The sequence below is a fragment of the Staurois parvus genome, unplaced genomic scaffold (genome assembly GCF_062004578.1).
Source record: "Staurois parvus isolate SC_StPar_1 unplaced genomic scaffold, SC_StPar_1.0 ptg000430l, whole genome shotgun sequence".
Taxonomy (NCBI): domain Eukaryota; kingdom Metazoa; phylum Chordata; class Amphibia; order Anura; family Ranidae; genus Staurois; species Staurois parvus.
Window position 1 is genome coordinate 3,097,364 of NW_028318226.1, and position 26,412 is coordinate 3,123,775.

The 26,412-nt window shown below is 44.5% G+C and overlaps 1 protein-coding gene across 1 annotated transcript in view; it reads right to left on the bottom strand.

Moving 5' to 3' along the window:
* Window positions 1-4,121: 4,121 nt before the first annotated feature.
* SSRP1 (structure specific recognition protein 1) overlaps window positions 4,122-26,412 on the bottom strand; it is a 102,860-nt gene continuing 80,569 nt past the window's right edge. The window contains exons 10-16 of the mRNA XM_089687584.1: window positions 25,570-25,702; window positions 24,988-25,033; window positions 24,071-24,188; window positions 23,816-23,986; window positions 20,673-20,767; window positions 20,423-20,588; window positions 4,122-4,431 (exon numbers count right to left, since the gene is read on the bottom strand). Coding sequence (XP_089543710.1) covers window positions 4,378-4,431; window positions 20,423-20,588; window positions 20,673-20,767; window positions 23,816-23,986; window positions 24,071-24,188; window positions 24,988-25,033; window positions 25,570-25,702 — 783 coding nt within the window. The 3' untranslated portion in view covers window positions 4,122-4,377. The remainder of the gene's footprint in view (window positions 4,432-20,422; window positions 20,589-20,672; window positions 20,768-23,815; window positions 23,987-24,070; window positions 24,189-24,987; window positions 25,034-25,569; window positions 25,703-26,412) is intronic.

The window sequence follows — 26,412 nt, forward strand, 5'->3', positions numbered from 1 at the left end:
GAGCTTCAGCTACGGAACCCACATCTTCCGCTCTGGCTGAATGTTGGGAAGGAAGGACAACCACCTCCTCTCCTGTACTGTGGATCGAACGCTGGGGAGGGAGGATAAGTTCCTCCCCTCCCTGGTCCTTGAACTGCCACTGGGAAGATGAGCCAGCTGCTCCATCTCCCATATCCTTATCCGGCTGCTGGAACAATATTTCTCTGGTACTGTCTTCCAGGTGTACAGATCCTTGCTGGGAAGGGAAATTTCCTCTGCTCTGGCTTACTGTTGGGGAGGGAAGCTCCTGGACTGTGGATCTGCCGCTGGGGAGATGATCTGGCAGCTCCATCTCCTGAACTTCCGGGCTCCTGCTGTAGAGCGAGGACGACTTCCTTCACACCGGAGACCCTGAACTGCCGCTGAGGAGGGAGGACGACCACCTCCTCCTCTCCCCGGGCCTCCAGAACCAGGCTCTCCGTACTAGGTGAAATTTTCTTGCAGTCGCCACTGGAACTTCACCCGAAACTGGGTACCGGTGGTGGTTTGAACTGCCCCTAGGGAGGTAGCAGACCCAACCGTTGCCACCAAATGTGAGGGACCACCTGTCACCCCGATTGGGCGATAACATCAGAGAACTGCTTCTTTGCCGCTGGGGAGGGAGGACTCAGAAACTCCACCTTGAAGTGAAGGGATAAGCGTTTCTTCTAAAGTCCAGTAATTTTTACCTTAAAGCGAAACTTCACCCAAAAGGGGAAGTTCGGCTTGTTTTCATCCTCACCTACTGCCACATTTTGCACTTAGGGGGAGCAGGTACCTGGTTTTGACAGACACCCACTCCCAGTCAGATCACCACGGAATATTGTGCAGAAGTTCAACCCCCTCTTCCACCTCCGCAAGCTTCTTGGACAATTTACAGGTCTCAGAAGACTGCAGGACCATTCATATAGCACAGGAGCTTGTGCATGCGCAAAAGGAAACAAGCTTTGAAGCTGCAGGCTTTATTGCCAGCTTCCCTTACCCAAGATGCCGGCACATGCACTTGATTGAAGAATTGGCTCGGGTGAGGACATCACTGGATCTTTAGACAGGTAAGTTTCCTTATAGTAAAAGTCAGTAGCTACAGTATTTGTAGTTGCTGACTTGTTTGGGGAGAGACTGGAACTCCTCTTTAATGCATTCCATGCATTAAGGTAAAAAATGTCCCAATAATTGCCCCTCTCCCCAAAAAACAAAAACACTTTGTAGTCCTCTCTCAATGCAGTACCATGGCCATGTGCAACAGCATTTCCCTCTCTTCCTGCCATAGGCTTCTGCTGCTGTCATTCAAATCCTGTGAGGAAGAAGCGGGGGTAGTGACCTAGCAGTGTTGTTTGTTTATAGACTCAAAAGATGCAGTAAGGGATCAATTTGTGTAATACAGTTGCACAGAGCAGGTAAATAGAATTATATTTATTTTAAGAAAAAAAGCCTTTAGAACCACACTAAGCCCAAATGCACTGTCGCAGAGCCAACTTCTGAACATTCAGCACCCAACCATTTGATGTCAAGATCTTAGCCGATTGCTCCCGAGAAGCAGGGTATCAAGGTAACTCACAATGGGAATTACTCTGGTCCTCAACAAACCCAGAACCGGAGCCAAAATCTTTAAAAACACTCTGGGAGATGAGGAAAGATAGAACGATAATACTAGAGTGGTGATCCTCCACTGCGAATCACAGAAACCATTGCAGAGGCTGGAAAAATCGGGATGTGCAAGTAGGCATTCTTGATAGTCACTAACATCTGGATGTCCCCACGATGAAGCAAAGCAATCACCAACTAGGTAGACTCCATACAAAATGTTTGCACCTACGGGTATCTGCTGAAATACTTCACTTGTCTTTTGATGAGTCCAGATGCTGTGGAAGCCAATAGAAGTCCCCCCACCTGCACGATTGGATGCACCTCTTCAGTGTTGAGGACTTTCCTCTGGACCCAAAGAGGACTTAGGGGTCCAGATTTTCTTACAATACACAGCCTTCTTTAGGGGTTGGGCAGGAAAGGAGAGAAACCAATCCTCACCCCTCAATGCAGGAACACCCCGAGGGCCCTCAGAAACTCTAAACAGTCAATGTTGGAGTCCATACATTGGCAGTGTCTTTTTTTTTTTTTTTTGCTTTTTAAATCAAATGGTCCAGATTATAGTAGAAAGTTACAGCGGTTTGGTTTACAAAGCCTTACTCAAAGCCATAAGAAAGGCTTTATTAAACAAGTTAGTTTTCTGCTGTAAACTGGACCACTGACTTTTAAGAAACTCTGTGGATTATGTATGAACTCCAGCATGAACTTTTTCCAAGCACCAAGGGGCTGACAGGCCAGCTGTGAGCCAGACACCTGCATGACTATAATAGCCAGCAGGTAGAGCTAACCTCATTTGTTTGGTGAGCTATCAGAAACTCTACTTGTATTGCACCCTGCCAGTAAAGTCACAAAAAATACCTTTATCACAGAGATCGCTGTTCACAGGATCCCCCTCTGCACAGCAAACTTACAGGCTGTCCCCACTTTTGCATGCAGGGTCCGAGTACCACCACTCTGGATGTCAGGGCTGTATGGAGACTGACCCAAATGAAGCGTCTGCCTTCCCCAGTAGGGGTGGGCAGAATAGGACATGAAACCTGAGGACTAACACCCACTGAAAAGAAACTTCAGAGAGGCATCACAAGCACATCCATCACATAAGGATACTAGCTAAAAATTGAGACTTAGCTGAGCTGGCAGGGTTTATGCCTAGGCAAAAGAGCCTGCCTGTTTTTGCCAGTGTCCATTCATTTGAAGATGGCCCAAGTAGTCATGAATATCACCCACCTACTGAACGACGTCACTCCATTTCCTCAAATTGAACCTTTCCAAAACCGAGCTCCTGATTTTTCCCCCAGCCCACGCCCCCCACCCTCTCCATCACAACCAACAACGCCACCATCAGTCCCACCCCACAAGCCAAGGTCCTAGGTGTCACTCTAGACTCAAACCTGTCCTTCCAACCCCATGTCCAATCTCTGGCAAACTCATGCAGGCTCCACCTTCGCAACATCTCCAAAATACGTACGTTCCTAACCCCAGACACTACTAAACAACTCGTTCACTCCCTTATTATCTCACGCCTGGACTACTGCAACTCCCTTCTCACTGGCCTACCTCATCACAGACTATCCCCGCTTCAATCTATCCTGCACTCAGCGGCCAGACTCATCCACCTTACCAACCGCTCCGCTTCTACCACCCCCTTCTGTCATTCCCTCCACTGGCTCCCGATTGCCCAATGCATTAAATTCAAACTGCTAACACAGACATACAAAGCCATTCATAACGCTGCCCCAAACTACCTCACTGACCTGATACCCAAATACCACCCTACCCGTAATCTTCGCTCCTCACAAGACCTCCTACTTTCTAGCTCCCTGGTCTCCACCTCCCACACCCGACTGCAGGACTTCCCCCATCCTCTGGAACTCACTATCACATTCCATCAGACTGTCACCTACCCTCCTCACCTTTAGGCGCACCCTGAAAACCCATTTCTTCAGGGAAGCCTACCCCACCCTCACCTAACAGCCGATCTCCTCCACTCCATCCCCCACAGCCACTTCCTCCTACATCACTATCCCCTCCCTCCTAGATTGTAAGCTCGAAAGAGCAGGGCCCTTGAACCCCTCGTGTTTTGTTACTGTATTGTCTCATGTACTGTCCCCCACTATAATGTACAGCGCTGAGCAAACCTTTTAGCGCTATATAAATACTGTATAATAATAATAATAATGAATATGAAGTGCCCTGTGATGTGCAATTAAAAATATAACTAATACCGTGTAACTGGTAAGTCTTTTCCATGCACTGGCAAAGCACAGGTTCACTTTAAAAATATAGGAAAGAAACAATGGATTATATATATTTTTACGCTTAAGCCCCTGGATTGATCTCTGCACTATGCTTGCGCCTAGGGACTCCACTTAAAGTTTCTTAACTAAATTATATACACTTAGCGTCCATATGGCATCTCTTAAGTGCTAGATGGCAGATGCAGTGTGTGAAGGCTGTAGAATTAAGTTAGCAATTAGCTCTCTCAGGATGTATAAAATGAAATTTGCAAAAAACCGGAAGAAAATCAAAAGAATATTTTATTACAAGGAAAAAAAAAAAATAAAGGAAATCCAGAATGCTGACAAGGAATGGCGGGTGAGAAATTTAGAGACGAGATGGAGATTTCCACAGGGAACAGGCTTATGCTTGTAGCTTCAGGGATACAAATATACATGTTCTCCTCTGTACTGCACTTATCTCCCACAAGCCCAACACGGATTTGGAAACAGTTCATTAATCTTCAGAAGTGTAACAGCCAAGTCAAGTAGCTACTATTCAGTCTGAATCATTAGAACTCGGAGGAGTACTGGCCATCTCCTCATCTGATCCCTAAAGAAGATACAAAAAAAATACAGGATTTTTTAACAAAAACAAAACAGGATATGAATGATAGAACTTTTATTATGAACATTTCAGTGCATTTTTGAAACTTCGTGACCAGCTTAGGTCCTATACCGTATGTCTGATATTTCTAGCACCACCAATTTGGTAAAAAAAAAAGAAAAAAGAAATTTATTTTAGGAGAACCAAAACTCACATTACTTTATCCATACATTTATTTTCTCCTTCACATTCTATTGATAACAAGCTATGCCTATCATACTTTTCTTTCTCACAACCTAATATATAGATACCAACATTCAAAGATTAAATGGGCACTGTCAATAGGGTATAGTTAGGCTATTTAATGGAAAGATGAAAATATTAAGTGCAAAGTGCAGTACCCATTGAGGATTTTTTTTTATAATTTGACTTACCTGTGCATTTCATAGGTTGGAGTAAAGGGAACAGGCAAGGTATTCATACACTAAGGTTACAGGGAAGTACCTTTAGGTGACTGGAGACTGGCAAAGCTTTTTAGGACACTCCCCCAGGGCACCCCTCACCCATAGCCCTACCCCACTCTGCGAGTCCTCAGTTTTGTAGCAATGGAGAGTAAACCAAATAATGGAAAGGAGGGTTGTTTTTCTCTTATACTGTACTCCAAGATATGGAATTTAAGTCAAAATTTCCCATCTTAAATGCAAGATATAGGACACAAGCAGAGTATTAATACATCGAGGGACATCTTCAAGCAATGAACAGGAAAGATGGACAATAATGAGACAAACTGAACTGTGTCAACGGTCCCAGCAGCAGGGTCAGAACAGCCACTGCAAGAACCTTGCGGCCAAAATCTGCATCAACAGATGATTGGATGGGGAGGGAGATGGGTGGGAGCTGGGTGTTGGGGGAGGGGAGGGAGGTGGGTGGGGGGGAGGGGAGGGAGGTGGGTGGGGGGGAGGGGAGGGAGGTGGGTGTGGGGGGGGGGGGGGGGAGTATAAAACCAGAAGACTAAGTGGCAGCCTTACACAAACGGGCTACAGAGAGAGGGGCTTAGTGTAAAATGAAAAGAAATCCATTCCATCTGATTGAGCAGTAACCCTGAGGTACTCTAACTGCTTTTACTAGATCCAAGCAATGTAGAGAGGTTTCCTTTGGATGCTTAGGAGCAGAGCATAAGGAGTGAAGGACAATGTCCATACTGAGGTGGAAAGCTGAGACCACCTTCGACAGAAAGAATTGCCTTGGGCATAAAACAAAAACAACCTTATCATTGTGAAGTATGAGGTAAGGTTCTTTACAGGAAACATGTTTGGCAGATGTGGTAAGTGGCTAAAAAAGGCTACTTTGCATGAGAAATCCTCTAGGGGATACCCCTTGGTTTTGTTTGCCTTGCAGAAACCACCTTTGAGCCTAAGGAAGAACGAGGTGCTGCAAGGCGGGCCTAATACGAGATACAACTTAAAGAAAGGTTCTTACAAGGGAGAGTGAAGCCAGAGGCCTGTGAAAAATAATAGGCAAGGACAAAACCTGTCCTTTCAGAGTGCTAAAATGACAATTTCTGATCAAGACCTGGCTGTAGGTCTTTCATTCATGTAATTAGAATAATTTTCCACTTTTGCTCTAATTTCTTGAGCAGTTGAGGTAAGATTCACACAGGAGAGAAGGTGTAAATTAGCCTGAACAGAGACCTAGAAGCCTGAGGCTGGAGTGGTGATCCACCAATATATGGAATTCCTTACATGGCTGGACAGGGTAAATCAAGAGAAGAAGGAGCCGGCTTTTTCCAGGCCGAGTTCGGAGAGTTCTTGTACGGAATTGGGTGAGCGGTACTACTTCAAAGAAGGCTACAATTAGCCTGAGAATTCTCATACAGAATCTCAGGAGGGGAAGTCTGTTGGATCTCAATTCTCAAGCATGTGCTCCTAGAGAAAGCCTTCTTTTCTGGTAGAAAGACTTTTGTTTGGGATAAGTCTAGGACCAGACCCAAGTATTCCAAGCAATGAGAAGGCTGGAGAGATTTGTTGAAATTCATCACCCAGTTGAAGATCTGGAGCCTCCGAATCCGTATTGGATATTTTCTGATTCTTCAGAAGGACATCTAGAGATTCCATGACCTGTGTGCTTTGAGTTTTGCGCATGAAAGGTCGAGGTGCCAAGACCTTTGTGAACACTCTGGCAGCAGAGGATAGGCCAAATGGCAGTGCAACAAACTGGAAGTAATTGTCTGCCAATGCAAAGCGCAGAAAGCACAGATGAAGTGGGTAAAAAGGAACATGGATAGGCTTCTCAAACATCCACAGATACCAGAAAGATTCCATGTGGAATTAGTGAAAAAAAAATGAGGGATTTTAAGTCAAGGATTGGACAGATACCTCATTGGACTTTGGTACCATGAACACGTTTGACTAGAACTCCCTGAATACGTCCTGTGGCGGTACTGGTACAATTATTCCCTCGGAGAAGAGGTGGTTCAGAGCCTTTTACAAATCTGACTACCTTTTACAACATTTGGCTGATTTGAAAGTAAAAAAAAAAAAAAAATGGTGAGGCGGTGAGCTGTCAACTGCCAATTGCATCCATAGATTTGGGGCACATGTGACAAACTGCAACAGATGTACCCCAATGTTAGGAGTAAGGGCATCTCGTCGCTGTAAAAAAGGCTATGAGGAAGGATCGATGGCCTTGGTAGGCCAAGCGTCTCACTGAATGGGAGGGCTGTACTTAAGTTTTGAAGTTGAAGCCTGGTTAGAGCAGACAGGTGCTGTGCATGTAGGTGCTAAGGGCTCCTGAAGAGGGTAGTTTTGGGACCTTCCACTGTGGAAGTAAAACCTTCAACTTCTTCAAACAGACAGCTTGGAAAGGCATATTTGAAAGGCACCCTTTGCAAGTAAACTTCAGCTCTCAGCCATAAGACTGCGCATGTGAATTAAGATTAGGGACATTATAAAAGTTTTTCTCGTGACATTTTATAGGAGGCTGTAGAGAAGAGAAGGCAGCAGATAAACAAGTACAACTAAAATAGCAGGATTTGTTGTTTGTGTATCACCTGAAGCTAGTGTATACGTAAGGGTTTACAACCACATAAGATACAGCTTTTAGAATCGTCCTCCTAAAACTTTGCCAGTATCTGATCACCTGAAGGGGCATGCCTATAACCATGGTGTATTTTGTGTCCTGTACAGTATAATTAAGATATAAAGAGTTTTGTACTAATTATGAAATCTATTCTTGTTTTCATGAAGGGGCATGCCTATAACCATGGTGTATTCTGTGTCCTGTACAATATAATTAAGATATAAAGAGTTTTGTACGAATCATAAAATATATTCTTGATTTCATTAGAGGACAGCAAAATTCAATTGCTGCTGGGTAATACTGCCACCTACAGGATTTGAACACAGGCAAACAGTGCCATCCAGGCATAACCCCTGCCTACTTCAAAAAAGCCTTAGTTTTGGGGACCCATGTCCCTCAAAGAAAGCAAGAAATACATTTATTTTGGCAAGTACAAAAATCCTATTTTCTTTAAAGTTTAATGAGGGACACAGGAATTCAAAGCCTGTTGGTACATCCAAAAGCAGTCCTACTGAGGGAAAAGCAACAGTAACAGCAACAAAATACTAACCCAATGTTTCTCAACCTTTCTTTGGTCAAAGCACCCTTGAGTTTAAAACAATCTCAGGGCACACCAGGTGCATCCGAGCATGCATGCCCTTTTTTGGCCAGTCATGTGTTTTTCTTGTTCAATTTTATTTTTTAACATGGAACAGTACAAAATAATAAGCAAAAGTATGGGTCATTAAAGGTGTACATTAATTGCACAGTAAGAAACCCAATAATACAAGGTCAGGCATCACTAATAAAGAGGACTATCAAATGGCAGTTAAGGAATAAAAAATGGGGGGGAAGGATGGGAAGGGGCATACGGCTGCACAATAGGGGGAGAAGGGGGAAACCCGCAGTATGGTTAAGGAATGGTACCGTCAAACAAAAGATGCAGATTACGGATTGAGAAGGGAGTCATCAAAATTGGATGGGAGGAAATGCTCTACCCAGGGATTCCAAATCTTCTTGAACTTAGGGATGGAATCTAGGATAGTGGCTTCTATTTTTGCGTGAATCATTGCCTGAGTGACCCTATTCGAAACTGCAGTCATACTTAACGAGGGAGATTTCCATGATTTAGCGATAACCTGCTTGGCTGCGGTGGTGACTTGTAGAATAAGTTTGAAATGCGCCTTAGAGATGCCAGGTGGTCGCAGGTTAAGAAGCGCGATTAATGGATCGGGATAGAGGGTTACGGCACTGAGTGTAGATAATATTTTAAAAACCTCCACCCAAAATGCACGGACGATGGAGCAATCCTACCAAATATGAAAAAAAGAACCCAGGTCTGCGCAGCCCCTGAAACAAACTGAGGGGTAATCAGGGGTATATTTCGCAATTCTAGCCGGGACTAGGTACCAGCGGGTCAAAACTTTGTAATTGGTCTCCAGGGCCACAATATTCTGTGACGACTCCTTGGTATTGGACCAAAAAGGTCCCAATCTGAGGGGTCAATTTGCCATCCTAAATCCACTTCCCATTTATTTGTATACGAGGGGAACGCTGAGGTAGTTGAAGTTGTGAAGAGGGAATATAAATAGGAGATGAGGCCCCGTCTATGGGGGTCCCTGAGGCAAGCTCGCTCAAAAGGTGACAAAGTAGGTGATGGGTTATGTGCCGTTGTGTACGGAGCAAAGAAATGCTTCAGCTGCAGATACCTGAATATCTCAGAGGCAGGGAGGTTATGGGATTCACATAATGAGGCGAAGGATTTGAATTTATTCCTGCATACGAAGTGTCGGGTCTGGGTGAGACCAGCCGTAGACCAGCGAGCAAAGACGTGTGGTGCGGACCAGGCTGGGGGGAAGGCTGGATTTCGAAGGTATGAAAGGAGGGGATTATGTGATGATTGTAGGAGATAACGGGACTTCAGTTTATCCCAGAGGGACAAAAAATGCGAGGTAATGGGATTCGCAATCGTGCGGCGATCAACACGTCTCAGCCAAAGAAGGTTTCCTGTACTAAAGGGGTCGCACTCAATGGATTCCAGAATGACCCACTGTGGGGTTTCATTGGTAGCATGATACTTTGGCAATTGTGCTACATGCGCCGCTTGGTAATGCTTGCTAATTTCAGGGAGGCCCAGACCACCATGAATTTTTGGTCGGTATAGAGTAGAGCAAGGAACACGGGGGCGGACTTTACCCCAAACATAGGAGGAAATACGGCGCTGCAATACGCGAAGGTAGTGAGAAGGTACTGGGATAGGGAGAACTCTGAAAAGGTAAAGGATTTTGGGGAGGATCGACATCTTCACAACAGCTATCCTGCCCAGCCAAGCCAACGGAAGGGAGGACCATTTGGTCATTAGGATCAATTTTAGATGGTTAAGTTCATTGGGTGGGAGCGAAATATTAAGTGCAAGTGACTTCTGGGGATTTATTTGGAGGCCCGAGAGCATCCCAAACCTATCAAGTAGCTGAAGAAGAGTAGGTGTGGATGTTAAGGGGGAGGTGAGAAAAAGTAAGACATCATCTGCAAATAAGCACAGTTTATGTGTGGTGCCTCCTATCTCAAGTCCGTGGATATCCGGGTCAGTCCTAATCAATAGGGCCAGCGGTTCTATAGCTAATGCGAAAAGCAGAGGGGATAGGGGACAACCTTGTCTGGTGCCACGCATAATTGGGAAATGAGCAGATCGATGCCCTAAGTATTTGATCCTGGCCGAAGGGCCCTGGTAGAGAGAAAAGATCCAGGTTAAGAAATGCGGGCCAAAACCCCATCGGCGCAATATATAGTGTAGGTATGGCCACGAGACAGTGTCGAACGCTTTCCGTATATCCAAGGACAAGAAGCAAGCAGGAATATTGCGAGTTTTGGCTAAGTGTGCTAAAAGGGATGCACTTCTGACGTTGTCCCCCGCTTGTCGGGTTGGTATGAAGCCGACCTGATCATTGTAGATTAGGGATCCAATACATGTATTGAGGCGAGTAGATAAGATTTTAGCTAGGAGTTTAACATCTACGTTAAGAAGGGAGATTGGTCTATAATTGGACCATTGCGTGTCATCTGAGTTCGGCTTGGGTATCATAGAGATGTTGGCTTGCACTGTATCTGAGTTAAAGGTATGGCCTGAAAGTATGGCATTAAACGCATTAGTTATAACAGGCGTGAGAATGGGGGAAAACTTTTTATAATACGTGGCAGAAAAGCCGTCTGGTCCTGGGCGTTTACGGGGCTTTAGGGAATTGATAGCATTTAAAGGTTTCAATTACTGAGATAGGTCGCTCCAGTGCTCCTAAGTGATTCTCAGCCAATTTCGGGAAAGGAAGGGAAGCAAAAAGGGCTTCAGCTTGGGAAGAGTCAAAGAGCGTGGAGGCAGAGTAAAGGCGCGAGAGATGCTTGTGGAAGGTGTGCAGAATCCGTTCGGGGTTGCTAGTGAGATTCGCAGTTGAGGTCCGTAACCGTATGGGTCTAACAGTTTGGTCTAGTTTACGGAGAGAGAGAGCAAGGAAAGTGCCAGGTTTATTGGCTTTAGTGTAGAATTTGTGTCGAGATCTGCGGATGGAGAACTCGGCTTGGTCCGTGAGGAAGAGATCCAGGGCTAGGCGGGAGTGCTCGTGAGCTTCTTTGTTAGCAGGGGTGGGGGAAGTTTGGAAGGCAGCATGGGATTGGTCATAAGCTTGTTCAAGGAGGAGGCGTTTCTGCCTCCTCTCTCTACTCAGGAAGGAGGCTTTGCTGATACAGAGTCCGCGAAGTACTGGTTTGTGTGCTTCCCATAGTAGAAGGGGGGAGATATCAGGGGTTTGATTTAAGGAGAGATAGTCCTTAAGCGCAGCTGCTATCTCTGAGCAATAAACTGGGTCAGCCAGCAGGCTTTCGTTAATGATCCAGGAGAGATCAGGGGGAGCTGGGGCCAAAGAAGCAATGGTAGTGACCACCGCACAGTGATCCGACCAAGGGATCGGTAGGATGTCAGAAGCTAAGATGCGGGGGGAAGAACTGGCGGTCAAAAAAATATGATCTTTTCTCAAAAAAACCTTATGTGGGTGGGAGTAAAAAGTATACTGGCGTTTAGTGGGATTGAGTTCCCTCCAGGAATCGACCAATGAGTAATGTTGCAGTATGGATTGGAAGGAGTGGTTGGGGGTGCGCGGAGAAGGTGATTGTGGGGATTTATCTAGAAAGGGGTATATTATATGGTTAGAGTCTCCACAGATTATGAGCGTGCCTCGCTTATGATGATCTATAGCCGAGAAGAGGTGGGAAAGGAACGGCAGAGGACCCTGGTTTGGAGCGTAATACGTGGCTATGGTGACCTCAAAGTCCACCAACTGCCCAACCAGTATGATATAACGACCCTCAGGATCCTTAATCTCAGTTTGTAACTTAAAAGGAGTTGTACGGTGGAGGGCGACTAAAACCCCTCTACACTTAGTGGCAGCAGAGGCCGCGTAGACCTGTGGGTAACGAGGGCCAAAGAATTTGGGAATAGAGGTAGGAGTGAAGTGTGTTTCCTGAAGACAGACTATATGCGCATTATGCGACGCAAATGAGCGGAATGCTTTGTTGCGCTTCTGCGGGACGTTAAGACCCTGAACATTCAGGGTGAGAATATTCAAGGAACCCATGGGTAGAGCAAACAATGGGTAAGCGGACAGTGAGGTACCATCAGGAGGAATGTAATGTCAATTTGGCGCAGGGAGGGTATGCGGTTACTCGAGCTAAGCTTTAACGTGCAGTCGTATGCGAGAGCAAGGGTGGGGATGGGGGGAGGGGAGGGTATTCTGAAGGACATAAAAACCCCCCAAGAAAGAGGGAAAAAAGAAGAAAAGGAGAAAAAAAAAAAAACAACGGTCCCCGGGAGCACCCAAAACCTGGTGGCCCGGGGAGCGGATGTAGCCCAGGTGGTGTAAAAAATGGACCACCAAGGGGGCCAGTGGTGAGTGCGCAGAAACGCAGGCGGCTAGGAAGACAGCATGTAGACAAAGCCATATTAAAGTGATCCTGGTAGGAAGAAAGCATCAAAATCAACAAGCAAAAAGCCCGCAGAGCCCCGGCGCCGGTGGCCCCAGTCAGCCTGGCCCAGCCCCAGAGAGGCCGGAGTCAAACCAACCGAAACGCCGGAACCGAGGGTCCGCCAGGGGAGGTAAAGGTGCAACAGCAGTCCAAACATGGCGAACATCAAACCAAATAGACCAATATGATTCCCAACCTGGGCAGCATGTATCCGGTGCTGGTCAGGCTTAGGTAAAAAAAAAACCACAAAACACAAAAAAAAAAAAAAAAACAACTGGAGCACAACAGACCAGTATAAGGATACAAGGTTGCAACGACGGCAGTCAGGTAGACAGTCAATTGACTAAACCCTGTGGGTGGCGACTGTGTGGGTGGTAACGGACCACCACATAAGGAGCAGGATTAAGGATCAAAGGTGGTCAACGGGATTCAGTCCATTGAATCTTGCGGTGAGGGAGCAGGAGAGGAAAAGCGTCCCCGCTTGTGTGCGTTTAGGTTAGGAATTCGTGACGGCTGGGATTTCTGCGGTGAGCATGACGCCGAACGCCTTCTGGAGGTCTCAATTTGTGCAGCGGGAGGGTGCAGCTGGAGGTTTCGTAGCGCGTCCTGAAGCTCGTCAGTAGTCTTGCATACGTGGTCACGGGCTTGATGGCGGAAGCGTACCGCAAAGGGAAAGCACCATTTATATGGTATACTATGCTGTTGAAGCACTAGCAAGTGCGGTTTCATAGCTCTGCGTTTGGTAATGGTAGTAGGGCAAAGGTCCTGAAACAGCTGGTAATGGTGACCTTGAAACAGGAGGGACTCCGAATTGCGGGTGGCTTGTAGTAGTTGCTCCTTTGTTCGGAAAAAATGAAGTTTAGCTATGATGTCTCGCGGTGGGCCGTCAGTGTGCTTTGGAGCTAGTGCCCTGTGAACCCTATCCATCTCGAGGCGTTCTATTGGGATAGCGGGGGCGAGCTCTTGGAATAGCGCAGTAGCTGTAGATTGGACATCAATAATTGACTCGGGGAGGCCACGAATACGCACGTTGGAGCGTCTGGTCCGGTTCTCAAAGTCCTCTAAGCGCGCCTGAAGTATAGCGTTTTCGTCACGCAGCAGGTCTAGCTCATACCCTTGCGTTTGGAGAGATGCATCAAGGTCGTCCACCCTCTGTTCTAGGTCCGCAGTGCGTTGCCCCAACTCACGGATTTCCCTGGACAGCTGGTTAGTTATGCGGTCTGAGGTCTGTTTCAGGGCCTTATGTAGCATTATTTCAAAGCGAGCTAGAATGTCAGGGGTAGTAAGGTCAGGCGTCAAGGCATGTTTGGGGGTCGCAGTGTCATCATCTGACTCACCCTCTGAAGAGCTTGGGCGGCTTGGCTGCTCCGTTTGCAGGGCTGCAGGGTTGGATAGGGCTGGCTGGCTCTTGTGGTGCTCCGATGCGGCGGCCATCTTGGAGGAGGCACGAGCAAGGGCCTCCTTTATTGGCTTATGCGGCGGCGCCGCTTGATGTTTATTTGCCCCCCTGACCATATTGACAGGTGGCCGGGGGGTTGCGCTGCCGATCGGTGCAGCTCGTGGAGCGGTGCGGGGCTGGATCATGCAGCGGTGAGGCTGTCTTCCCTGCGGCGTGGAGGAGCCTCAGGGAGGCATGTCCTGTGCCGTCAGCTGCGCATGCGCACTCCAGTCCTGTTTTTCAATGGGCTATGCGCGTAAAACAAGCAAAGAAGGTACTGTTGTTTTTAAAATTGTGATGCACAAAAACGCATGGTACTGTGGTAACATGCATTTTAGCAGGGGTGAACGAATGCATTTGCTAGATGCATGGGGTGCCACTAATTAATGGCACCCCAGCATATCTGCAAAAAGCAGCTTGTTTTTCTGTTCTGTGGGAAAAAGCACTTTGTATGTGTTCCTGCACCACACTTGCTGTGAACAAACCCTAAATGTAGTTTGTGAGGCAGAATTAAGTTGTCAGTAGGTTGTGACGCAAAGTTACCTTGTGCCTGTAGAAATCAGTGAGCAGAATGTACTGCCAGGATAGGGCAGTATGCAGTGGTAGGGCAGGTTAGCAGAATGTAGTGTCAGTCGGTGAGCAATATGTACTGTCAGTCAGTCAGTGAGTGAAAGCATGAAATTCTTGTTAGTGAAGACGCTTACCGCAAGACTGGAGATGACGGGAGATGTGCAGGGCTACTCTCTCTGCTCCTCCATCTTCATCTGCTGGTTCAGCCATAGCAGCCACCTGTGTGATGAAGGAAGTAAGTGGCCACACCTCCAAGAAGGTGGGAGAGGAGAACTGCTTCCAAAGTCTCGAGGAGATGAGAATGCCACAGACAGCCCCAGCTGACCTGTACCTCCCTATCAACCGGGCAGGCTCGCGATGTGCTTCTTAGCAACCAGTGACATCATTGGTTGGCTGGAGGCAGCCCGCAAAGCATAAAATCCCACAGGTTGTTACATACCTGTGTAAAAGGCACAAGACCAGCATTGCAGTTAAAAAAACAAAAAAACAAACTTGAGTCGGCAGTAAAAAATGTTTGCCTGCCTTAGTTGGGGCAGTTTTTTCTGCCTTTGCCGCAGCACCCCTGAGGGCTCTTTATGGCACCTGGGTTGAGAAGCCCTGTACTGACTGCGGCTCAAAGAGCTGCCCGAAGGGCTACACCAAAGTTGGCTTGAACATCCACCTAGTAAAAACTTGGAAAACAAATTTACAGATTTAGTGGAATTTGCCCTGAAAGAAACGGTTTGAACCATGCTAATCTGTTCGAGCCACCGAGCAATGGTGTAATGGGAGGTAGGTTCCCCTTTACTTCATCAGGAAGGACAAAGTCCGTCTTTCCTATAGAAGCAGTGGCCGTGAGGCACTGCACAAACTACATGCAGGTAATGGAGGGAGAACTCCTGATGAACTGGCACAAGACAGAAGAACGGAAGAACGATGTAGGGGTTGAGGCAAAAGACCAAAACTACTTAGGGAGGAAGAAAGATCTGTTCCTAAACGTCACCTTGTCTTTATCCTGTAAAGTACCATTTCTGGCATTACATAAGGCTGCTGGATCACACACTCACCTATCAGAGGTTATGACAACAAGAAAAAAAAGCTTGTGCAAAGAATAAAAAGGTGAATACCCCTAATGGTTTAGACAGATTTTTTTTTAAGTGCCAATATTAGCAAATTCAGATACCACAGATACTGAGAAATGCACAGGGGGAGAAAACCTGTACGAACATCTTGATCAAGTTATGGGTATCTAGTACTGTTTGGAACAAGATCCCCAGTGCAGATATCTGGCCCTTGATAGAACTAAGGGCCAATTGTTCATTCAAGCCTAACTGCAGAAAGGACAGAATTCTTCCCACATAGAATTTTCTGGGATTAAAGTTTCTTTCTTTCTTTCTTTCTTTGCACTAAGCAAAATATGACTTCCATGTGTGGGAAGTGAATTTCTGCTCTTTCAGGACTGTGGGAATTACCAATTTAGGGTTGTCCTTCAAGAGCTGCACTTCAACAGCCAAGCTGGTAAAGCCGGTGGCCATGAAAGAGGATGGTAAACTGGACCATGGGACAGAAGATCTGATGAAGCCATATCAGTCTGGAGCTATGAGGATCATTGGAATACCCTTAATCTTGATCCTGTGGAGCAGACGATGAAGGAGGTTCAGGGTATGTAAAGTGTAGATAAGACTGTACGGCAATGTGAAGTTCTGCTATAGACAGTATTCTTTTTAATTCTCATGCCGTGGCAAGACTTGTGGTTCCCTCCCTTTGGTGAGGGGGTCTGACTAAAGGCTGAAACTTGTCTCATGATGACTGGATGTTGAGTTGTGTCTGGAAGAGAACAGGGCAAATGGAACTGCATCAGAGGTGGTATCAGCCTAAGAACTCCCATGCATCAGCAGAGTGGAATGACTCTTGAACTGAAGAGTCTAAAGCTTATAAATGAAAAGTTACAATTTTTCTGGGAAAAAAAAAAAAAATCTGGGTTAAGCGCATGTCCAGCACTGGCTTTGGTTGATTGAGGACTCGGCCGAATCTCTTTAAGGTCTGGTTAAACCACGCTATCGGCAAAAAGGCTGTATAGATATCCCACAATGGGGATTGATTCCCTCACAGCACAATAAGGCTAGCATGGGGCCAGGATCATGGTGAAAAACGACAGTACCAAAGACAGGCAGAATGGTAATGCCACAAATTGAAAGTGTTGAGTGCCTACAGCAAAGTGAAGAAATAGCGGAAAAAAAATATTTAAGGACACGTAGGTATGCAGCCTTGGAATCCACAGAGGCCAAATTTTTTTCCTGGTGAAAAAGGCCTATGACAGATCTGGCCAATTCCGTGCAGAATTTACAAGCTTGAACTAACACATTTAGACTGTTTAGAAGTGTCCAAATCTGTCCAAATCTCCCTTTCCTCTGAAGCCTGATCAGAGTTTGAATAGTGCTTCAGAGACTACTGACAGGCAGTGAGGAAGCAATGTGATGCCTCTTCTGCCTGTTTTAACAACATTTCTGTGGACAAAATGTGCCCCAACTATGTGCAATGCATGTGGTCGCAGTGCATTTGTGGCACTTCCCCATTTGCGTTAGTGTGTAGCATTCAGCAGGCTTGCCACCTGCTACATGTTGGTGTTAGGTGAACTTTGCTGTGGGTGTGAAGGGAAGCCTCGTAACCGTGGCATGTAAACACCCCCGTCTGCTGCCTACAGCTTTGGGGGGCGGTTAATCAGGTGGCACAAACACAACTCAACAGCGCATTTTTGCTGGGGGGCCCCAACCGCACGTCTAAATAAAGCCATGGATCACACTGAACAGGCCGTAAAAAAAAACCCTGGAAAAGTTACACTGCAGTTACTGGGGTGAGGATGCCTTGGCTGTAAAAACACCACCAAGGACTGCATGGAGATCTGCAAATCTGTGAAGTGACACAGGTAGGTTGGAAGACATGAAAAAAAAAAAAGAAGGGGAAGAGAGCAGAAATCTAGTTTGTAGCCCCAGAAAGTACCTCCTGAATCTATGCATCCGAGATGCTGGCTGGCCAGATGTCTGCAATTGCTAACAAACATCCCCCTCATGTTGGAAAGTGGGAGCAATCCCTTTGTGACAAAGAAAATTTAATGTGCAGGTTTGGGGACTTTGGAGTCCAAAACTTGCAGATGAACTGAGCTTGCGTTTGGCAGCTGAGGTGTGAAAGTAAACTCTTCTTGCCCCATGTGGAAGGGTAAATATTCTAGGCTAGAATATCGAGGCTCTCTACTGGGACTGATGAGTAACCTTACCCTTGTGTGACATGCTTAATAAGGGTGTCCAAGGTAGCTAAAAGACGCTGTTCCTTGAAGATCATGCACAGCAGCAGTTTTTGAAAAGCACTTTAGCAAAGTTTTCCTCACATTGACTGAGAGGAGACTCATACAGGAGATGAACTGAGTGTCATCCAGAAATAAGTCCCCAAAGTAGCTCAGAGCTGCAGGCAAGAGCTCTAATTGCTTTGGAAGGTGGTCAGATCCTCAAAATGCAGGTTGTACCACGGAGCCTGTCAGAGAGATCAAAGTCCTGGCCAAAATCTTTCATTGATGTGATCTTTAAACAAACAGGAGAGAATTGAAGTATAACGGACTGAAAGGGAGTGTCCTGTACTTCAAGGAAGGGAATTTATAGACAAGTCAAAAATACCCTTTCCTTTATTGTACAATACAGGCATATTCATAGAAGACAGAGATGTCCAAAAGCAATGCAATGAGGGGTGGGCAACAGAGCAAGAAAAACACCAGCAGGCCCACAGTTCAGGTTCTAAGAACCCTAGCACAAACAGCAGCCTGAAGATCTTAACCAAAAAAATGGAACCACCAGACGTCTGAACAGCCACTGGTAGAACTCTGTAAGTATATGAACAAAGGACTAGATAGCAGACTTAAAAAAAACTTGGCGCTGAAAAACTGGATATGGTGGACTGTGCTGTAACTGGTAATGGGGAAAACTCTATCCTTCATACCACTCACCTTAATCCGATTCCTGGCGGCTGAGAAAGTCCACTGGCCAAATTTCCAAAGGAATGCTTCCAAGAACCATAAACTGCAGGTTTATCCACAGGCACTTTTTTTGATTTTTTGCAAAGGTAAGAGCTTGCCCGTCCCTGTAGACTTCCTTGATAAAAGGAATCCAAATTTTCTCTGAAAAGGCAACATACCCTCCAGGCTTCAACTTTAAAAAGTGCCAGCCTTATCAAACAAAACAGAGTTAGCGTCTCTGAATTTAGGGAGACCTGCTGAAGCAGCCTCTTCATGGCCAGAATCCCCTGAAACAAAGGATCACTTTCCTCATTATCAGCAACCTCCACTCCCTCAGAAAGGGGGGGGGGTCGTCTGGTAGGAGTGTCTCTCGTGGCTCTTTTGGTTAGAGGTCTACACCACAGGGCAGTAAGCTAACTCATAAATTAATCTAAGGAGGAAGAAAATTCCAGCTTGCCTAAACAGAAGGCATGTTGATTGGGTTGGAAGTGGTGGGGGGTTGGAGGGGGGAGGGAAGCCCCCCTACTGGGGGATAAGCAGGGATGACCTGTAATGTGGCTTCAAGAGTGGACCCTACTTTTGGGGCTTCCCTTTGTACTTTAGACAATGTTTGGATTCAGCCGCTGCGGTACAGTCCCTCCAACATGCCAAGGGCACTGATCCCGAAACTGTGCAAGTAGTGGGCAGCTTGGTATCTAAAGTGAGAATCCACTCAGGCAAATAAACACAAGTAAAACTTATAAGCTCCCTCAATAGAGGAGAAAGCCATCACATAAGGACACTAGCAAAAAAATTAAGTTGCGGGGAGTGGGAGGAGTTCTGTGATGGTCCTATCAGCTGTTTCCCAGTGTACAATTACCTGAAGGTGGGAGCATTTAACTCAGCTGTCTATTGTACAATAAAGAAATAAATATTTTAGTTTACTTCGGAAATTGTACTGAGATATATTAAAAAGGCTGCTGAAGTTGGGGTCACCTCCTGAAAATGCTGGTTTGGCTCTTGGCTGCAATAATTTAGTCACTGAACTGAAGAAACATGCAGAAGTGAAAGACATAACATCAGATTTGCATTGTTTCAGGTCACTGACTAACATTTTCAGAAGACTAAGAATGAATATGACACTGGACCCTGCCAGACCATCCATATCTGCGTTGTGGTCACTGGCTTTAACAGCATGGTATTAAAGCCCAGGACTTGATAAAGAGGAGCATTGTCTGACAATGCTAGAGGTGCGCATGTCCACTTTTTGCAATGTTTACTTTAGGCCCAAAAGTTTTTGCCCCAGGAGAGGCTGAGGGACAGATTATCTCCTTTCTACAGCTGGATCTGTACAAGCATCTTCCCCTCAGTATTATTAAGGGTCAGATCTCTGCCTTAGCTTTCCTGTTCAAGAGACAGTTGGCGCCTAACTCTTGAATCAAGACCTTTGTTCAGGGGATAGGTTCATGTGGTTTCCCATGTCAAATTACCTCTTCTTCCATAGATTCTAAATTTGGCTCTGTTGGTGGTTCAAAGATCTCCCTTTTAGCCTGTCAGAGACATTCCTCTTTCTGTTTATACCCACAGATTGCGCTTCCCTATGGCCATCGCCTAGATAAGTCTCTGAACTGGCAACCATTTCTGATCCTTCACAGGAAAAAGGCACTTTTGGTCACAAAAGTGATAATCATTGGCTTCCTTTAGATTTATTTCAGAATAGCCTTGTATGCCAAACTAAGTTTTCCCTCAGCTCAACCACCTTGATTTCCCGAGATAAGAAAAAAAGCTGACAGCAGCGAAAATAATTAGGCTTTAACGTTCACAGTGCAAAACTGAATAAAATCCTTTACCCCTAATAAAAAGGTGGTCTACTCCCAAAATAAATTAAACCTAATGATAAATAACAGGTCTACTTTAAATCAGTGGAACAAAATAAAAGAATATTGTAACTGAAGCTTAACCTTTTTCTGTGTGCTTTCATCTGAAGAGCTCTCATCACTGGATACAAACTCTTTGCTCTTAACTGTGTTAGTTTTAACAGGTGTTCTTGCAGGAGAGGCAGCTTTCGCAGATTTTTTCTTTTCAGTCTTCCCAGGCGTCTTTTTCTCTCTTTTTTGCTTCTTCTCCCTTATTAAAAAAGCAGGTTAAAGACAGTAAATCACTGGGTAAAAACAGGGCTATTGTAACCTCAAAAAAGCAAATGCATCTCACTTTTTGGAAACTTCAGAGGGAGGGGCATTTTTGTTGTACTCTTTCATGGCTTTCTCATAGTCACGCTTTGCTTCCTCAGCTTTACGGTCCCATTCCTGTTAAAGGGAAATCAAGAGTCTTACCATAGTACCGTATGCATATTTCACATAGACCTAGACTCAAATATTAAACACAGTTTTGTAGGGATAAAGTGTAACAGAATTATTATTATACAGGATTTATATAGCGCCAACAGTTTGCTCAGCGCTTTACAAAATAAAAGGAAACAATACAGTTCAATACAATGGTGTTAGGAGGGCCCTGCTCCTTGGAACTTACAATCTAAGAGGAATGGGCTGGTGGTACAAAAGGTACTGGAAATACTGAATTGTTTCTATGAAGGGTAAGCAATTCAGCCAAGCTAAGCAGGTGAGCATGAAATATGATTTTAGGCATCTAAACTCACAAATAGTAACTGACAAAGATGACTGTATAATGGCAAAAATTAATAGGTAATGCAGAATCTTTTTACAAACAGCATTTGCCTGTCTGATTTTGCGGATGAAATGTTGCCAAGAAAGTGTCATCACCCCAGAGTTCAGGAGAATGCCCAGTATATGGGGTACGTCATTGGCAAGGGTCATGGTAAACTGCAAATGAGCAAGGTAGGAGCTATCAAGGAGATATAGATAAGCTGTTTATAGAAGGTAGCCCACATATTACTAAATCTACATTTAAGAAGAACTAAATGCATTTTTTTCCCCCATTTTGGATATAGTAGGGGGAGGGTTATAACCCTTTTAAGTTTCTTTTTTTTCATCTGCGTCCCATTGGGAAGATTTCCCTTCACTTCCCGTCCAATAGTCAAAACAGGAAGTGAGAGGAAATCCCTGGTTGTCACCCATGTCACCACAACTAGGGTCTTCATTGGATGATGTCCCCTCTATTTCTGTTTTGGTCACACCACAAAATTAGAGGGTGAATCTCCCTCATGAGGGAACAAACAGAAACCTGACCGGTGTTCTCAATCCTCTCCACTCTATCCAAAACTAAATCACAAATTTACTTTAGTTATACTTTAATCACTTGTGTACTAACCTGTATTACCCCTTAATTACCAGCCCATTTCCATATTTTTGTGATAGTTTGACAGACAATTACTCTGTCATGCAACAACGTACCCAAATAAGTTTTATATAATTTTTTTGGAGAGAAAGATTTCTTTAAGCAGTATTTATTAACTGTTATATTTTACTATAAAAAGTAAAAAAAAAAACAAAAAGCGGTTTCCCTTATTATGTTAACACAAAAATGCCAGAATAGTACGTAAACCCCCAAAATGACCATTTTTTTTTTTTAAAAGTAGACACTAAAAAGTGATCTCATTCTTTGCAGAAATGTTTTGGAATTGGTGCATTAGATACATCAAATGTACAGGTCATACACAGAGGGAGGAGGAAGTGAAGGGGTTAATGTACTGGTCCATACGGTGGCAGGATGGAGATGAAAGGGTTAATGTTCAGATGAGCAGCATAAGGGAGGTGAAAGCATAAATATACAGGTCACATGGAGACAGCATTGAGATAGTATGTGTAATAGAGGAGGGGGACATGAAAGGTTTAAGAAAAAGTATCCCTGTGTCACTAAAAGAAACTCCAACAGACAAATCAAGGCGATCACATGGTAACCAGCTCCATGGATGAGCTCGGTACAGCGTCTCTGTCCCAGCATCTGTCTCTAATGACAGTTTGGTATATGGCGATTACCAGTCAGATCGGCCGACAGATAGCTAATTATCCAGTGCTGTTCATAAAAGCAGCAAATACATGCCCACCAATCTGCCGTTGAAAAACATAGTGGTAGAAAAGTATGCCACCTCACCCACAATGACATGTCACAGATAGCCAAATGGGAAAGCAGAGCTCTCAAACATGTTCTTTCTTGTTCTCTGTCCTGTTAAGATGATATGCTGCTCTGTTCACTACAGCATATACTGGTAGACTCACAGTATATCTAAAGCTTTTTTTTTTTTCTTTTTTTCCATTTTATATTATGTAGGGAATAGTAAATCCCTGTCAAGTGTGTTTGTGTTTTTTTCTTTTTTAGGGGATTCAGGGTCCCATTTGATAAATTTATTTTCCTGTCCTGTAGACACAACTAGAAATAAGAGGAACATTCTCTATTAGACAATGGTCATCGATGAAGTGTCCCAATTAAAAGATTTCCCATCCACTTCTCTTAGTGACAACTCAAAATTTTGGATTTTCCCTCAATTTCAGTCCAAGTAACAATGGTTACCAATACAGGAGTTCTCAGGAGTGTAAAGTCCAACCTCCAATGTCATCAATATTCCGAGTCCTGATGAATGGGAAGCCTGACTCCATAAATATCCTGTAGCATATGTGAAACATGCTAGGCTGCTTTAGTAGGGAAAACCCTATCATGCAAGTGGCTTTACATTTTTGTGTCTTCAATTTGAACTTTAAGTGTACGTGTAGAACACTTGAGCTGCCTGTGCAGTGCTTATTGCACCTCATTTACACTATACTCCACAAACCTGCTGGTTGGTTTATTTTGGATTAATAGCCAGCAAACTTATCTTTTAGAATAAAACCTAAAAGAGATTCTGTCGAACGCTAATAAAGTTTAGCCTTTACATGCACTTTAAGACCTTTGATGACAGCCTGCACAATTCCAGAAAAGGTAAGAGGTATTAAACTTGGAGTCCCCACAAAAAAAATAAAAGTAACCCTGCTAATTTTTTTTATCACATCTGGCATGGTGGCTCTTAAAGCAGAAATGTGGCCAGACTATGAACAATATTTACATATTCTTAGCAAGCAGTAAATAAGCTTTAAAAAAAAAAAAAAAAAAAAAAATGACTGACCTCTAGAGTGGTCGATACTGTGGGACAATTCATCTTTAAAATTCATAAGGGAATCAATGAAGTTGTGCAAATCTGGTTACAGCATTCACCTCTCTCCTCTTCACTTTGTGTTAACATTAAAGAGAAAAAAGCTGCCAGGCTGCCAAATCACCACTTTGGCATGGGGAAGGAAGGAGGGGGATCATGTAAAAACTTGTTTAGCATATGTGAATGACAATAGCCTCGTCAGTTTAGATAAAAACATTTTTATCATATCTATAATTTTTCTTCTTTTTACCTCTTTCTTCTCCTTGGACATCCCCTTCCATATTTCGCCAGCTTTCTTAGACAAATCAGTAATACTAATCCCAGGATTATCCCCCTTTATCTTCTCACGGCTAGCATTTAACCATAACATATATGCTGACATCGGACGTTTAGGCGCTGCAGGGTCTTTGCCTTTCTTTCCCTTGAAAAGACAAAACAAATCTTATTAAGAGGCCTGTTACAGAAGCCAGCCTTAGCAGCCAGTATGTAACATTCATATACTTACCTCTGGTTTCTTGCGTGGCTTCTTCTCTTTACTAGGTTTGGACTCCTTGGGTTTTTTTGCTGGCTTTTCCTCATCACTGTCAGCACTGGAAGAGCTTGCTGAAGGGTTACTGTCAAATCTGTATAAACAGATTAAAGAATGGCTCAGGAAAAAGTGTTGAACACCAACAAAGGCAATATAAATTCCTGTTTTTCCTTTTTTTTTTTTTTTTTGTATAAGTGATCACATTCCCACTGTTATCAGCTGGATAACAAAGAGTTGGGGAGGAGAAACAGCACCATACTGGTCTTCCCATTGGATGGCTGTGGTGGGAAAAGGGGGGGGGGGGGCGCGTGTCAGCACAAGCCTGAGCATTGGATTAGCTTCCAAGCACAGCTAGATAACTGACCACGGTGTGCTCTTATGCCTAGCAGGGTCATTTTTTTAATAGGAAAGCAGAGAGACTGGCAGAAACACCAGGTATTTCATACAAATGAAGCAATACGAATAACAGAATACATTTTCATACAAGTACCTACTGTCAGGCATATAAAATGTTGGGTTTACATATTCTTTACCACCCCCCCCCCCCCCCCCTTCATTGTGGTCAGTGTCAGGGAAGGTTAACCCTCCACCGGAATTGTTGGTCATGATAGTGAACACTGACCCCCCTGCCCCCATTGGTGATCACTTATCCATCACACGCTCCCACTCTGCTCTCTCTCTCTCCCCAGGCAGGGATTTTACTTGTAGTGTGGGCCCAGATAACTCCACCCACAGTATAGCCTCTCTCATTCATTGTCAGGTGCTGAAACACAGAGATCGTTACAGCACTCAGTACCACACTGCCAAATAGTCTAAGGGCCGAATACAGGGGGCCAGTTGGGCACCAGGGTCTAGAAGGTATATGATATTTGCAGAAAACGTAAATAACTTACTCTTCTGCAACTTCTTCTTCTTCCTCTCCTGGGTTAAACGATTCATCTGCAAAAAACACATAACTTAGAAAATAAGATTTATTGATGTTTACTTTTCAAGAACTTTACTTAAGCTAGGCTAGGAAGCATTAATCTTTCAAAAAAGCTGCATGAAAGTACAGTGGGGCTGCTTTGTCTAGGGAATCTGGCAGCGCGGCTCAAGATCAAACCCGCTTGAAACAGCTTCCTATGGTGGCCGAGGAGAGAAGGAGCCAGAAGTGCAGGAGGAGGACCCTAGAAGAAGGAAAGAGGCGCTCTGTGCAATTCTATTGCACAGATCAGGTAAGTGTACACCTGTTTGTTACTAAAAATAAATAAATAATAATAAACTTTACAATCACTCTAAGCAGACCACACACTAGCAGATTTCCAAAAGGATATTTATACATACAAAAATTCTCATCTGTACATTACAAACACTGTTTAAAAGTACTCGAAGCTTGCTTTTAACACATTCAATTTTGGAGTGAATAGACTTTTCCTGAACATATTATTATGTCTGCACCAATTTTATAGCATAAACTTTTAAACATGTTTCCCCACCAGATTCATCTCCGGAGTCATCTGTGTCAGCATTCTCTCGGATTTTGCCTTCTTCCTTCATCCTCTCCAGGTAAGCATCATGATGCTGGTCATCATCTGAGTCTGCATAGTCATCATATGCCTGCTTCATGCCCTGATGGAAGGAAGGTTAGTCAACAAAGAGGTATGAAATGCTGGACATCATGTAGTGCAATAGCAGCACATCTACATAGAGGCTTCAAATCCACGTAGATATAAAATGAAATATCATACAAGATCCCCATGGGACTTTTAAGGTAGATAAGACAATCATATAAATTCCAATAAAAGGCTAATATGCCAGATTTATTGCAAAAGGTCCACAAAGTATACAGTTACATTACATACACAACAGCGTATTATATAAACACGGCTAAAAAGCATTTAAAGTGTTACTAAACGCGCAACAGTAAAATAAGTCTGTATATGCGTACTGCAGTAAAGCATGCTTTTATACGCACTATGGAATCTAAGGGGTTAATCCTCTAGATTGTGTAAAAAGGCTGTTTGATCCTGACATCCCTGATCCTCCCCTTCTTCCAGTGTCCCCCTCTTATCTTCTGATAAGACATATCTGTGGAGTCATTCTGCACGTGCTCAGTTTGGTGTGTATTGCTTCTGAGGTTTTTTTTTCTTGGGAGAGTACATGTGATCAGCACAGGGTCCATCAGCACTGTCCAGAGAGATCAGGGGTTCTGCAACCTCGTAGAGTAAAATGAAAACTCCTCCTACAAGTTTTAGCATGTACTCTGCTGGACACTGATAGAACTCACAAGACTGCTCTAACTGTTGACGAGAAAAGGTATTTAGCCGTTTGTATTTACT